Consider the following 14,499-nt stretch of genomic DNA (forward strand, 5'->3'; position numbering starts at 1 on the left):
CAAATTATATTTTGTTCCAACGCAAATTTAACCCAGATGTTGCCCAGGAAGTAAAACACCAATTTTTTCTCAATTCACAAATTCCATTCGAACTACAATAGTTTATGTTCGAACGAAGTTTGGTTATTTTCAAATGCAATTACCATTCATTTGAATTGTTAAGTTTCAATGAAATTTGGCCAGAATTTAGGACGCGCTAATTTTTTAAAAAATTTACCGTTCAATCAGCCCACGATGTCCTAAAAAATATAAAGCACCCCAAACTTTACGAAGTCTAAGAAATCTTGAGAGAGAGAGAGAGAGAGAGATTTGGGGGTGTTCTTGTGAAGTAGGGAATGAGGAGATTCATTTCTTTTTTCAAAGAAATGGGGTTTTTTTCTTGCAGTTTGAATATACATTTTTTCTATACTCTACTAATATTTCTCTTTTTTGTTTTTATAAGGGATGTTTTGTGCTCCAAACTCACTTTATTTAGTTTGCATTTGAGCTACGTTTTTATAGATTTCATTCTTGTTTTCAATTTGCATGAAATATATAAAAGCTCATTTTTTGCTATAAATGTTTTTTTTTTTTTTTGGTATCTTACATTGTTCTTTATAGTTATAATATTATTTACTACAAAATTTGAATGCTTGATGTAGGTTTAATGTGTATATTTTGAAGTAGGGAATGAAAGATTTTTCTTTCAAACAAATGGGATTTATTTTATTTTTTGTAGTTTGAATATGTATTTCTGTACTCTACTAATTTAGTTTTTATTTGAGGTATGTTTGTATAGATTCCATTCTTGTTTTCAATTTTCTTGAAATATATAAAAGCTTGTTTTCACTATAAATATATATATTTTTGGTATATTGTTATTTTCCATTCAAATGAGATTTATATAGTAGTCAGCTGTACCTTTCAAATGAAATTTATTTTGTTCGAACGGGTATTAGGGAGAAAATATTTTCATCCCAAAAGCTCAAATCTGTTTGAACTCACGCATTAGACTGCGTTCGAATGGTCTAATACAATTTCATCCCAAAATCTTTTTTAGGACGGGCTTTTTGGGACAAAAGAGGGACGTAAACTTCTCATCTCAAATAGTCTTTAGGTACAAAATCTCATTTTTTGGCAAGAATTTTCATTTTGGGACGAGCTTTTTGAGCCAATGGGGATGAAAATTTTTTGTCTCAAATAATTTTAAGAACGAAATCTCAATTTTTTATGACAAAAATCTTCGTCTCAAAAAACTAAATTTCTTGCCGTACCCGGTATCAAAGAAATTTAAATAAAATAAAAAAAGAGAACGAGGGGAACAGACTTCTAGGACTACCTCTTTCTTTTTCTTGATTGTAATTGATTACATAAAAATAAATTTTCATCATAATGATAATTATATCTATGGATTTGATAATTATAAAATTAAATCAGAATAATAACCAAATTGAATTATTAATAACCAAGCATCGAGCATCACCAACGTCAAAATATTACGGCGCGTACGTATACATGCAGTACTTCCTCTTAATGTCCTGTTTCGCATTAAGTTGAGTTGAGATAAATTAAGTTCTTTATAAATAATAATGAGTTAAGATGGTAAGATGAGTTTTGTGATACTCACTTAAGATGAGTTTAGATGTGTTTTGATATTAAGATGAGTTAAAATTTATTTATAAAAAGTTAAAAAAGACCGTCGTAGGTTCTACATGTAAAAAGTTGTTGAGTTGTAAAATGTTGTAGATTCCAATTAAAAAAAAATTATGAGTTAAGATGAATTTAGTAATTTGAAAGTTTAATATTTAAATGTTAGACTCAATTTACAATTAAACATAACTATCTTAGTTCAATTCAATTTTCAAACGGAACCTAAGACGGTCCGAAAAAATTTGAGTGTATAACGTATGTGTGCAATGTCATTGACGGAGATATGATAGCCGGAGTACTAAAAAGAAATTAGGGGAGGGAAATGATATTCCCACCTCAAAATTCACCGTTTGGTTTTTTTTTTTTTTTTTAACATAGTGGTTAATGAAGTTTTTTTTTTTTTAATGAGGTTGTGCGTTTTTTTCTTTTATTTTTTTAATGCTTAACAAGCTTACAAAAATGTTTTTTTTTTTAAAAAAAAAGATTGGCATTCTCAATGGAGAGTCTTTGTGGGTGTAGTAGGATCATTGGTATAAGCCTACAGACAGAAGACCTTCCTATTAAGTTTCGGGTATTTTTTTTCAAACATTTTTTCAAATCCTTTAAATATTTTTAAAAAATCTCAAAAAAATTAAAAAACACTATCTTAACCAACAAAAAAATTACAGTTAGTAGATTTTATCGGGACGGCCCACTGTCGGTGGGTATATCATTTTTCAAAAACTAAGTTGTCTCTTAATTTTGTACCTTCAATTTGACCGTTGGTGTGTTTTATTTTTTGTTATATTTTTAATGGTTAAGAAACTCATTACTGGTAAATGTGTGTATTTTTTTAAATATTTAAATATATTTAAAAGAAAAAAAATTAAAATTGTATACGCGTAGGGTCGAGATTATTGTCCCAAAATTAATGTAGGGTCGAGATTATTATGTACAAAAGAAAGACAATAAATTGGTTTATGGCACTCGTAGTTCTTCCATCAAATCTTACTTTCTCGCATTTGACATTTTCCCTCAGAAGATTTGAAATTTTTATCACAAACACCACCGACACAGTTTTACCTGATAAGCCAAGCTGGCCGCTTGCTTTTGAGGAATTCCTTCTGTACATGAAAATTAATTATATAAAATCAAACTATCTTCTTATAATTATTATAATTTTTTTAAATTCTTATATAAAATATAATAAAATTAAATTTTAAAATAAAAATAATATTTTATTTAATTTTTAATAAAACATCTCATCTTAACTGCATAACTAAAAATAATTTTTTGCAACTTAAATACATAATAGCACGCATCCATTGCTTAGGGCAAAAAAAAAAAAAAAAAAAAAAAAGGGTCGTAATTAAAATATGCAAGAAATAATAATATGCAAGAAATTAAAGCTCATGAAGAGTGAAGACGCTTAATTATTTCGTATTGAGAAAATCCCAAAGGCTCGCGTCGAAAGAGGAGTTGGCGAAAAAGCTGAAGCCATCCTGATCAATATCAAAAGTTCCCCCCACTTTTGCTGCCGATGCTATTTCGTCGTCCGACCAAGTATGAGTATTCAGCTCTTCATCAAACCCTGTATTCAATGCGCATGTGGCTTTTTCATTGCCCGCCTCCTTGTCATCTAACAAGCATTCCCACCTATATTTCATCCTATTCTCTGACGGCGTCAACGTTGGAGACATGATGTTTGTAGCAATATTGTCTTTTGGTTGGAATGTCCTTTCTTCAATTGTTGTACTAGGCTTGCCACTTAACCAAGTTAATTTTTTGCAGAAGGTCCGAGGTCGAGGTTTTATTACTTTCGTTTTGACGATCATGTTTTGTTCTTTTTCTTCCCGTACGTCTACAATGGGAGAAATCAACTTCTTACGCTGGTGTGTATTCCAGTAATTCTTCACATCATTCGGTGTTCTTCCCGGAAGCCTACCAGCAATCAGCGACCATCTGCACAAAAATAACGAAAAATATAAACGAAATCATGCTCAAATAATTATCATGCAATTTATTAACTGTTAATTAATTTGGTGGTACAGTGTGATCTTTGTTGATTTGGCATCGTTGATATATATATATATATATATATAGGGAATTTCTAAGGCCATGTTTGAGAGTGAGTTATATCTCAAATCTTAATTATCATAATATCCTTCTAAAAAATCAATTATGCATAAAACATTTTTTAAATTTTAATTTTTATCTTTGACATTTAATAATTACTTGATCATTACAACCTCTCTAAATTTTAAACAAAACATAAAAAATAATAGGATATTTTAAAATTTTAAAATAAAAATTATATTAAAAAATTATAATCAATAAAATTTTTAATTTTTATTATTTTTTTTCTCATTTTATAAAATTTAATAAAATATATTTCAACTTAAAGTATTTATCCCTGCATATAGGACTGTCATGATCTATTCTTCTTACATAAATATAGGGGTGTGATAATATGTGACACGACCTGTTAACTCAATAGGTGCACAACATCATAAAAGTTAGTTAAGATTTAGCCTTAATAGATTCGAGTCAAAATGAGTTGATCTGTTAAAACATAATTATTTAACGAGTCAAGCTATTTTGACCTGTTATAACCTATTATGACCCATTAAAAAAATAAAATTAAAATTATACCTTTATATCTAAAAATAAAATTGTTACGATTTTAATTTCAATATTTTTATTGTTTAGATTGTAATTTTAAATTTATAGTTAGTTTTATATTTTTTATAGATATTTTGATTTTAACATTTATATAAAATTATACTAAATTTAACTAAGTCAAATAGATTAATTTTAGATATATTCAACTTATTTATATAAACGGATCAAAATGAATTGATATGACATACGTTAGTATTTAAGATTTTGATAAAATAAATTAACTGGACTCCTTTGTAGACATGCCCTGAGACTTTCTGGCCAGCCTGGAGATAATTGAAGGGATGTATAGAGAAGGCTTGAAAGAGACAGAGCATGGGTGGTTATTCAATGGGCGAAAGTGTCCCGACAAGATGGAAGTACTCATGATATATGGGCTTTTTTGTAAAATAATTTAATTTCAAAACTTTTACCCTATTTCACGTCATTTAAAAATAAATATTTTTAAAATTATTATTACAATATTTTTAAACTTTTAAACAAAAAATAAAATATTATTCAATACATTCAAATTTCTAAATAAAAATAATATTAAAAAACTATATTATGATAATATTTTAAAATTATAATAACTTTTATTTAATTTTTTCTCTCTTATTTTCTAAAATTCCATAAAATTTTAACTTAAACTATCTCACTACTATTCTCATACTATTTTATTACTATTCACAAATTATTTAATAATTATTCACAAAATTCTCATCTCACCTCACCTAAAAAAAATATTGCATAGAATATTTATAAAATTCACTAGTGATGAAATTTTTGGCTATAATTTAAATTTTTTTTTATCATTTTGCGTATAATTAAAATCTCAAAAAGAAAATAGTTTCAAGCTTTGTCTCTGTGTGTGTATATATATTAATATAGTTCTCAAAACTTCTATATTTTTCGTATTGAAAAAATAAATTATACAGTAGGCACTACCTTTCTACTACAATATTTCAAACTAGTAAATGACATGACACGGTATTCTCCCATGTCATAACTGAATTAGGATTTGATTAATTTTCATAGTTTATAATTTTAAGTTTTAGAACGTAAAAAAAAAAAAAAAAAAAATCAGCCACACCAGAAGAATTGCAGGTTTAAAGTAATGATCAAAGTACAACTATACTTGCCTGTTACCTAAGAGCTTATGGAGTCGAATCATTAGATCAACTTCATCCACTGCGAAATCCCCTCTCTTAATGTTGGGTTTTAGATAGTTTAACCACCTTAGTCTACAACCTTTCCGGCATCTATTTAAACCTGCAAATGGCAAGAAATTAACAAGCAAAACTCTCTAACTAAAGATCCAACAAAGATTACTTTATTTACAACAGAACATATATGCTTTCTTTTCTCTTGGATTGATCGGGGAAGAAAGAAAGAAAGAAAGAACTTGCTCAACCAACCAAAGATTAACAGACAAACTAAATAAATACGTACTCACTCATGTCTTCTAGATCTCTAGCTATAAATTAGTACCTGCTCTGAGAGGAACTTGGTGCCACTTTCCTTCTCCATGCTTCTCAATGCACTGCCTTAAAAGGTTATCTTCCTCTCCAGTCCATGCACCCTTTCTGACACCCAAAGAAGTACCCTCCATAGATCCCCACCAGTGTTGATCTTGATCGATTATCCCCAACACCTAAAAGCACGTAAGAGGGCAAAAGCCTTTACTTTTTCTTGTTAAGTCACGTGGATTACTTTACTTTACTAAATTGATCGGCAGAGAAGTCCGTATATATATAGACAAGTTCCGGCCTATTGTACAGGCCCACGTGCATGTCCTGCATCCACAAACGTAACGTGTGTTTCAGGCTTCACCACACTGCAACTTGTCCATATTCTGACTTCAAGGTTTGCTGTGAGGGTGGTAACTCTCACCGCTGGGAGCTCCCGAGAATTTATTTTTACTTTTTATATATATATATATATATATATAATATTTTTAAATATTTTTTTTAAAAAAATTAAATATAAATTATAATATTATTAAAAAATATTTAATTAATCATTAAATAAATAAATAAATCAGCGAGAACTACCAGATGACCAGCATTTTCTTTTGATGTGGTGCCATGTGCCATTTTTTTCTTCTGTTTTTTTGCTTTCTCTTTTTTTATTATTGAAAAAACCATGAAGTAACTGTCTCGTCGCTTCAAAAGGCAATGCCAGCTTATAACCCGCGTCCGTCATGCGCGATATATTTTTTTTAAATAAATAAATAAAATAAAATTACGACTTTATTTATGTATCAGGATAAACTTAGATATTTACTTCTCAATATCATTCAAATATAAATTAATTTTTAATTTTTAACATTTTTATCTAATTATTTTTTAATCATTATCTCTATTTTTTTTTTGAGGAATTCTTAATCATTATCTAATTAAACACAAAATCTAATATAACTTTCCTAAACTCCTAAACAAAACACAAAATATAATACAACTTGTTTTAAAATTTAAAATAAAATTATACTAAAAATTATATTCAAACAATATTCAACTTTATATTATTTTTATTCAATTTCCTCTCTCTCATTTTCTAAAATTAAATAAAATATTTTAACTCAAATTATTTCATTACTATTAATAAATCATTTCATTATTACTATTCATAGATATTATAAAATATTCTAAGAATACAAACAAGTCCCGAGAATACAAGAGAAAAAAGTGGAGGATCTAACAAAAATTTCGTTATAATAGATGTATTTTAGAAAGATAATATGAAAAAGAAATAATAACCATATACATGTAGAATTAATTTTCACGTTAGCCCACTGTTTGCATCAGCCATAACACACCTTACGTGTCGTTTCCCACTCTCAGACGGGGTGCTGCGTTTTGAATTTTCATTCTCTCTTCTCCCCGTTTCTCTCGCTCCTCAACCCCCGCGTCGCCCTTTCTTCCTCTCCTCCCTCCCCGTTTCTTTCTTCTTTCGTTCTTCTACCCCCATCCCCCGCGTCACCCCCCCACCCCTCAGTTGGGCTCGTATTCGAAAGAGTGCTTCGACGGAAACCCCAAACTGCTTCTGGGTTTCAACCCTCAGTCCCTACATGTTTCTAATCCAACTTCTTCTTCTTCTTCTCTGTGAATCGCAAAAATCCCATGACTATTTCGAAAATCCCAAATCACGGAATATGTTTTCGGCGACACCTTCTTCTTCTTTTTCTTCCTTCTTCTCTGTGATTCTCTCAATCCCCTCACGTGCATTGTGATTTCCCCCTCAAAATCTGCAGCTCCCACTCCATTCCCTGGGTTTCATCTCCCCCTCTTCGAGTAGTCCATTACATTTCTCCCAAAATGTAACATCTTCTCTCAATGGTGTGCGAGAAAGATCTAGAGCAAAGATCTGCGGAAGAGATCTGCGGTTTGCGACTTTTTCTAGGGTTTGTAAGAAATAATCTTCTTAAAAAATGATTATATGAAATTCTAAGGTTGCGACAAATTCTATGAAATTCTAGGGTTTACTCCATCAATTTTTTTCTCTGTGATTCTAGCGTTTAGGCATACATTTCGAAGTCTCATCTCTTTTTTACTCTTTATGATTTTGTGGCTGCACACAAACATTGGAAGGTAGAATACGTCCCTGCGTCCAGATCTGCATCTCAACATGGTAAGAATCTTCTTCAAATATTGTTGTACATGTTTTGATATGTTTTTGACATAATTTAGCGAAATTAGAACAAATTTAAAATTTTCTCTTGTATTAATTTCGAAGAACATGTGCATTGCGTAGGAGTCGACGTGTTTTTGGGAATGAATCCGATTGATTAGCGAACATTGTTAGCATAAGACAAAAGACTAGTCAAGATCCCCTGGGTAATAGCGAAATTGACAAATCCTCAGTTTTTTTTTTGGAAAAAAATTCTCATAGTCATGGATAATAGCAAAAGTTTTGTCGATTCACATAGTGCAATCCTTCAATTTTTACTCATATTCAAGACTTATTTTGTCCCATATCAATGTTTCCTCAATCAATTGAAAAAAGAAGCTATTATTTGCTTTGATTGATTCTTGGTGTGATACCGTAAAAGAAGTCCACAACAAGATGATAGTGCTTTTTATAGTGTTTAAATTAATACCCATTCTACTCTTCCATTTAACAAATTCAATACAACATTTTCTTCTTTTTTCTTTGAGATGGAATTTTAGGTTTGGCATTTCTTGCTAGCAACTTAAATAGCATAACTCAAATGGTACAAATTCAATATTGTACATCTCTTGTGCTTCAAAGTGAACAATACAGACTTGGAGTAGACAAATCATCATCACTATATGATACTGTTTTCTATTGTTTGAGTGCAGAATATTGAAAAATTTCCACTGATCAACTGTCCTGTTCTAATCATTCATGTAAGTATGCTAATCTAAGTGTTTCCTGTTTTATAAGCACTAAGGCTAAAAATTATAATCATATTGATGTTAGATATATGAGACAGCTTTTCATTTCTTCTTGAATTGTTCGCAGCAAGAAGCGAGATGTCAATTCTTCATTGGGCACATATATTTCAATCGGTATTATTTGAGAAAATCCTGACAAGAGAGAATGAACTTCGGAAGAGAGGGGAATGCTTTATTGTTGCGTGAGTATGAAGCTCCAAAACAAAAGGACAAACTAATAGAGAGAGAATGAGCTTCACAAGCAAGAGGATGAACTTCAAAGAATGATCGTAGAGAGTAGGGGTTATTGTTGTGTCAATACTGGATCGTATCTTTTGTAATAGTTTTCGGTTGGTTCAGACTGTAGATGTATCATGTTAGTTTTAAATGTAAATAAATTGATCGGAGCCTAACATGTGTGGTATATTCTCTACAAATATAATTATGACAGCTTATTATTAAGTTGACTTTTCTGCTGTTCATTCAATTATGTTGCATTTATTTTTTTATGTTAGTAATTCGTAACTTATTTGAAGTCCCTCAAAAAGGTAATAAAACTCTATCACTTGGATTTTTTTTTTTTCCACCACAACACTGTTTGCAGGATGAAATGTGGCAGAGAAATACTTATTGAGGATTTTGAGTTGGCAAGATTTTTGGAGTTGGCATGATTTTTGCACTCACAGTGTCGGAAGAAGCACATCTATGTTTAAAAAAAAAAAAAAAAAAAATTGGAGTTGGCTCATCTGTGAGAAGCATATCAAATTTTACTTGAAGGAGAATTTGCACATCTATGATTTACTTGGCACATCTTTGATTTTTGGAGTTGGCTCTATGCATATCAAAATTTTGAGCCTGGAACAACAGTTTTAAAAAAAAAAAAAAAAACACTCATCACAAAACAATGACAACATTTTACTTGAAAGAGAATTTGCTGATTACGTCGACTTGTAAATGCCATAAAGCATTTTTTTTTTTTTTTGGAACTGAGTTTGTTGCTTTCTGCCGTTGCAAAACAATTTTGTATGCTGCTCGGGCATTTACTTTCTTTGTACATTTACCAAAGCTACTACCCGTGTTTGCAATACAAACATCAAAATACAAACTTTAGATACGATAAAAGATTACAGTTGTCAGTACCAAAGATGCATTATCAGTACTATATATTCTCGACTTCTAATACAAATTTCTTAACTGGAAATACAAATTTGTCAGATTTCTCAACTTCAAATTTCTCAACTCCATATTTCTTTACAAAAAGTCATTCTCCTTTCAACCTCTAGTGTCATTTACATGTTGAACCTTCATTGTATGTACCTGTAGCAACAAAGGAAAAATAAAAAAACCATGTAACATTAATACATAACATTAACAACAGGGCTAAAAATTTGAAAATTCCTGCACTCTCACATGGTGGTCTTCCAACCTCCCCATGTTAGTTGTTGTATGGGACTCAGACTGTCACAATGGGCCAATGCCTGATCATCTAGTTTTTTTTTTTTTTTTTAAATTATTAAAGAAATCATTCAATGAATTAAGCTTTTTTTGCTCTTTGTGGTAATGACCATTGTGTTTCTATGAGACTTTCTTGTATCCAGTCTACTGAACCTACAGATTTCATCCCATTTTCGGCGGAATGGACAATTATACCCGTTCAGGATTTGAGCCCGATTCGATCCGACTCGTGCTTCTGAGTGTGCCAGATAGACCCGACTTGACCCGCAGATTCCTCATCAGGTCAACCCGGGTTTTTTTTTTTTTTACTAAGTACACGCCCAAACCAAGGGTTGTTGACCCCTGCAACACCACCTGCTCGAGCCGGTGATTCCCGTCAGGTTTTAAGAAGGAGTACTTCGCCCAGAGTTGTGGAGGAAAGCAGGGGAGAAAAGCAGCAGAGAGAGAGATCGAGAAGGACCGCGGGCTGGAGATCTGCAGCACCGGCGGCACACGGGATCTTCGACCAGAACACTGGCAATTTACCCCGTTCAACCCATTAATCAACCAGAACACTGGCGACCAGAACATGGGATCGAGAAGGATTTGTTGGCCTTAACGGCGGGGCCTCCCCGAACTCAATAAGAAAAGAATCAAACCCAAGATTTCCAAATACTGGCGATTTGCAATTCCTTTGTACAATTTGCATATATAAAACCCTTTGCGTCTGCAAACGCAATGCGTCCTTCCTCTGCACCAAAACTCTTTGCCTCTGCAAAAGAAAAAAAGTTTGTCGATATTTGTACTGTAAAAACTTAGAAGACTGAAGAGTTGTGCCGGTGAATCCCAGGAAGCGGTAAGCACACCACCCACTACTAATCATTGAATTATTCAACCTTTCACCGGCTCTTCATTTTTTGTCTTCTTTTATTTCCCTTGCGAATCTGCGATGTTTTCCTGACTTATGTTTGCAAACCTCTGTAAAATATCGCCGGGTTGTACGGATCGAACCCCGAGTATTAGTTGAAGCCGACCTTTCCTGTTAGGGTCGGGTCGAGTTTCACGGATGGGCCGGGCCGGGCCAATCGGTTTCCTGCACAGGCCTGATTATAAATATTTCACTCTTTTGATAGTGTCGTAGCAATTATAGTTCCTTAAACAATAACGCGTGAAGTAATTGTGAATCATTCAAACTATCTCAACTCATTATTAAAATATTTTTAAATTTTAATACAAAATATAATAAAAAATTTAATTTCTTTAAATTTTAAAATAATAATAATATTAAAAAATAATATTCTAACAATATTTTATCATTTCAACTCAACTCAACTCAATTCAATTTAACATTCAAACACAACCATCGTTGTTTGCCAGATAAATGTTAGAATTGCGTCAATATTGTCCAATAGCGGCCATTATTGGCATCAGCCCTTGTTATTATTGAGATATCAATATCGTCCATAAATATGTAACATTATCATTAGCAGTTATCCAAAAGAATAATGTTACTATACCTTTAATTTATATCACTCACTTTATCTCTTTGATGTAGCATCACAATGGCAAAAACACAAAAATAAGAAAACTAAAGCTCTAGATTTCTTCTATCCTTTTATGTTTGTGTTTTTATTTTATTTTTAATAAGTCACGTGACACCACGTTGTGATGCCCCATCAAGGAACAAAGTGAGTAGTATAAATTAGAAAATATATTAGCATTACTCAAATCCAAAAAGCTTACAATCTTACATAACTAACGATGATATTGATCTTTTGATCTCGCGTTGAATCAAAAAAACCTATATACATAACAGCACGCATCTAATATTGATTGACATAGAGCAGATGCGATCTACAAACCCCGGGAACCAGGAACGTCGATCCACTGCAACTGGAGTTCCACCTCCCCGCGCTCCACATTTCGCAGTCTAAGAACCATGTTTTGCACAACTTTGCCGTCCATCCAGATAATATGGCTCTCTTCTGCAAGACAGTTTAGCCGGTTTGGTTGTACTTTGGAAATTATAGTTCCACTCGGAACGTTTTCCAATCGAAACTTGATGGCTTCTAGAAATGCGCCAATCTCAAACTCAGCATCCCCCATTTTATCATCTAGAGAAAACGTGTCCTTGTCGTACACAAACTGCAACCACAAGGAATTCAGCAAGTCTTAGTGCCAATTGAATGTTTTGAGGAGACCCTCATTTGAATTAACAGAGTGCATTGGTAAATATACCACTTGTGCTACATGATGTTCTTATTCAAATCTCTTTCATGCACGAATATAATTGGATTTAAGCAAAATGGTGACTTTTTCAGGACGAATTGTTAAGTTACCAGGTACAAAAATGTTAGCATGTTATGCTCTAGACACTTTCATTCTGGAATGGAATTGATGAACCTCATTTACAGGATATCTCCCGCGCAGTCTTTCGCAGTTCTTCACCATTGGAATCATTTAAATGCCTTATTTCCTAATGAACGGTTTGTATGTGTTCATTCTGTATGATCACGGAGTGAAAAATGAAACCTCATTTCCCTTTAACAGTACATGTAAATCGTGATAATACCAGTTTAGGCTCAGTTTGGATGAGAAATACTCTCAACTCAACTCATTATCCAAACCTAATCTTAGTTTTCTATGTAATTGCAACACCACAAAAAATATATCACTTACAAGATTGATTGGAATAATTGGATCTGAAATAGAAAGAGTCAAATCTTCATTCCACTCCGGATTGATATTCTTCTTCACTACACGAGTCATCAGCTTCTGCATCAGATAGCATAATTTATTAACGCCCATTTGGATTGAAAAATTATCTCATCTCATCTCATCAATTTTTTCAATTTTCAACATAAAATACAATAAATAATTTAACTTTTTCAAATTTCAATTTAATTTTTTCAAATCTCAAAACAATAATGATATTAAAAAAATAATATTCTAATAATATTTTATTCAACTTGTAATTTTTATCTAAAATCATCTCATCTCACTATCAAAGGGCTAAATCACTTAAAATGACTATCATCAAAAGCGCATATACTTGCTCTGTTTTTTGACACACAATTTATTACTGGACAGCTATGTACAATCGAAAATAACTTTTATGTTAGCTGATATAAACACATCGCATCTTCAGAAAACACATAGAAAGGAATCGACAAGTTGAATTTGTTCCTGAGTCTTCAGAAAGAAACTAGAAATTCTGTAATCACGCTATAAATCGTTGTGCTCTGGATTTGACCATCTAATCAAAGAGCCGGGTTCGCTAGCAGCCTAGCACTGTGAGGAAGGGTGAACCACAAAAAGACTACTTTTAGATCTTCAACAAGGAAGAAAATGGCTGAAATAGCAAAAATTGCGGCCTTTAAATTCGATACAATTAAGAAAATTTTGAAAACCCAAAAACAGAGCAAACAGGACCTGCAAGCCAGTTGCTTTTAATTAAAGCAAGAAGAGAAAATAAGTGCTTTGGGGTTCAACGTCAAATACAATACCAACAACACGCAAATACGATAACCCCGTTTGCAGTCATAAAAGAGTGAGGTCCCGTGACTATTAACACAAAACAAGCACCTCCCAGGAACTCATCTCAAACACCGAATAAACAACATTTATAAATTCCAGACAGAAGAAAGCCATGGCCCATCACAACCCAGAAACCCAGAGCAAAGAAATGCAAAAAAAGAAGCAACAAAGGCAGAAAAAAACTGTTTAAAATACCTGCTTTCCCATTTTGATGACAACATACGGGTCACTGCTCCTCACGTCTCTGATTGCAAGGTTCACCCCTCTTTGGATATGAACTCTAAGCAGACCCATCATGTTCTCCATTTCAGAGAAATTCCAAAATTTGCAGAAAGTCGCCGGCTACGAAGGATGACAAGTTCTATCTGGCTTATAGTTATTGGTACACTTTTTCTCGTTGGAGAGGTATTGGACAAAGTTCCATCAACGTAACCCTCTTGTGCACATTTTAATATTTTATACCCACAAAAGACCAAAAGCCAAGTCTAGTCTTGGAAATTTTGTAGAAACGCAGATGGTGACTTAATGCCAAATACCGCGCTTCCAAAGACTGTTTGACATGCGAAGAACGGGTATTGTTATATTCGAGTCGGACCTTAGTGGATTATTTTGGTCATGGACCAGAATTGGCTAGCGAGTCCAAAGCATCTAGACGCCCCCTTGTTCGTGTCTTGTGCAATGTGCATGTGTTCATTACGCGGCATGATTTCCTTGACTTTACCTTCACATTGTCTAAACTTCAGTTCAGAAGCTTCTTTCTACTCAATTTCTCATTTTGTCTTTTTTATTTTTTATTTAAAGTTATATTTTGAAACTCGATGTCCAATAAAATCTCATTATCTTACGAATCAAATCATATCTTATT

The 14,499-nt window shown here is 32.4% G+C and overlaps 2 protein-coding genes across 2 annotated transcripts; both read right to left on the reverse strand.

Moving 5' to 3' along the window:
- Window positions 1-3,028: 3,028 nt before the first annotated feature.
- On the reverse strand, window positions 3,029-5,993 carry LOC121248838 (transcription factor MYB1-like). The gene is made up of 3 exons (XM_041147428.1): window positions 5,758-5,993; window positions 5,409-5,538; window positions 3,029-3,570 (listed from the first exon to the last, which is right to left on the reverse strand). The coding sequence occupies exons 1-3, from the start codon at window positions 5,876-5,878 to the stop codon at window positions 3,042-3,044; spliced, it is 780 nt and encodes a 259-aa protein (XP_041003362.1). The 5' UTR covers window positions 5,879-5,993; the 3' UTR covers window positions 3,029-3,041.
- A 5,776-nt stretch (window positions 5,994-11,769) lies between these two features.
- Window positions 11,770-14,100, reverse strand: LOC121248839 (protein C2-DOMAIN ABA-RELATED 4-like). The gene is made up of 3 exons (XM_041147429.1): window positions 13,830-14,100; window positions 12,777-12,872; window positions 11,770-12,242 (listed from the first exon to the last, which is right to left on the reverse strand). The coding sequence occupies exons 1-3, from the start codon at window positions 13,938-13,940 to the stop codon at window positions 11,952-11,954; spliced, it is 498 nt and encodes a 165-aa protein (XP_041003363.1). The 5' UTR covers window positions 13,941-14,100; the 3' UTR covers window positions 11,770-11,951.
- Window positions 14,101-14,499: the final 399 nt, after the last annotated feature.

The sequence above is a fragment of the Juglans microcarpa x Juglans regia genome, chromosome 2D (assembly GCF_004785595.1).
Source record: "Juglans microcarpa x Juglans regia isolate MS1-56 chromosome 2D, Jm3101_v1.0, whole genome shotgun sequence".
In the NCBI taxonomy this organism is placed as follows: domain Eukaryota; kingdom Viridiplantae; phylum Streptophyta; class Magnoliopsida; order Fagales; family Juglandaceae; genus Juglans; species Juglans microcarpa x Juglans regia.

Coding starts and splice junctions, on each gene's coding strand:
- LOC121248838 (XM_041147428.1), bottom strand. CDS start 5,878: ATGGAGGGTACTTCTTTGGGTGTCAGAAAGGGTGCATGGACTGGAGAG. Junction 5,539..5,757: donor CCAAGTTCCTCTCAGAGCAG/GTACTAATTTAT, acceptor TGCCATTTGCAG/GTTTAAATAGATGCCGGAAA. Junction 3,571..5,408: donor CATAAGCTCTTAGGTAACAG/GCAAGTATAGTT, acceptor ATTTTTGTGCAG/ATGGTCGCTGATTGCTGGTA.
- LOC121248839 (XM_041147429.1), bottom strand. CDS start 13,940: ATGGAGAACATGATGGGTCTGCTTAGAGTTCATATCCAAAGAGGGGTG. Junction 12,873..13,829: donor TCATCAAAATGGGAAAGCAG/GTATTTTAAACA, acceptor TATCTGATGCAG/AAGCTGATGACTCGTGTAGT. Junction 12,243..12,776: donor CAATTATTCCAATCAATCTT/GTAAGTGATATA, acceptor TTGTGGTTGCAG/TTTGTGTACGACAAGGACAC.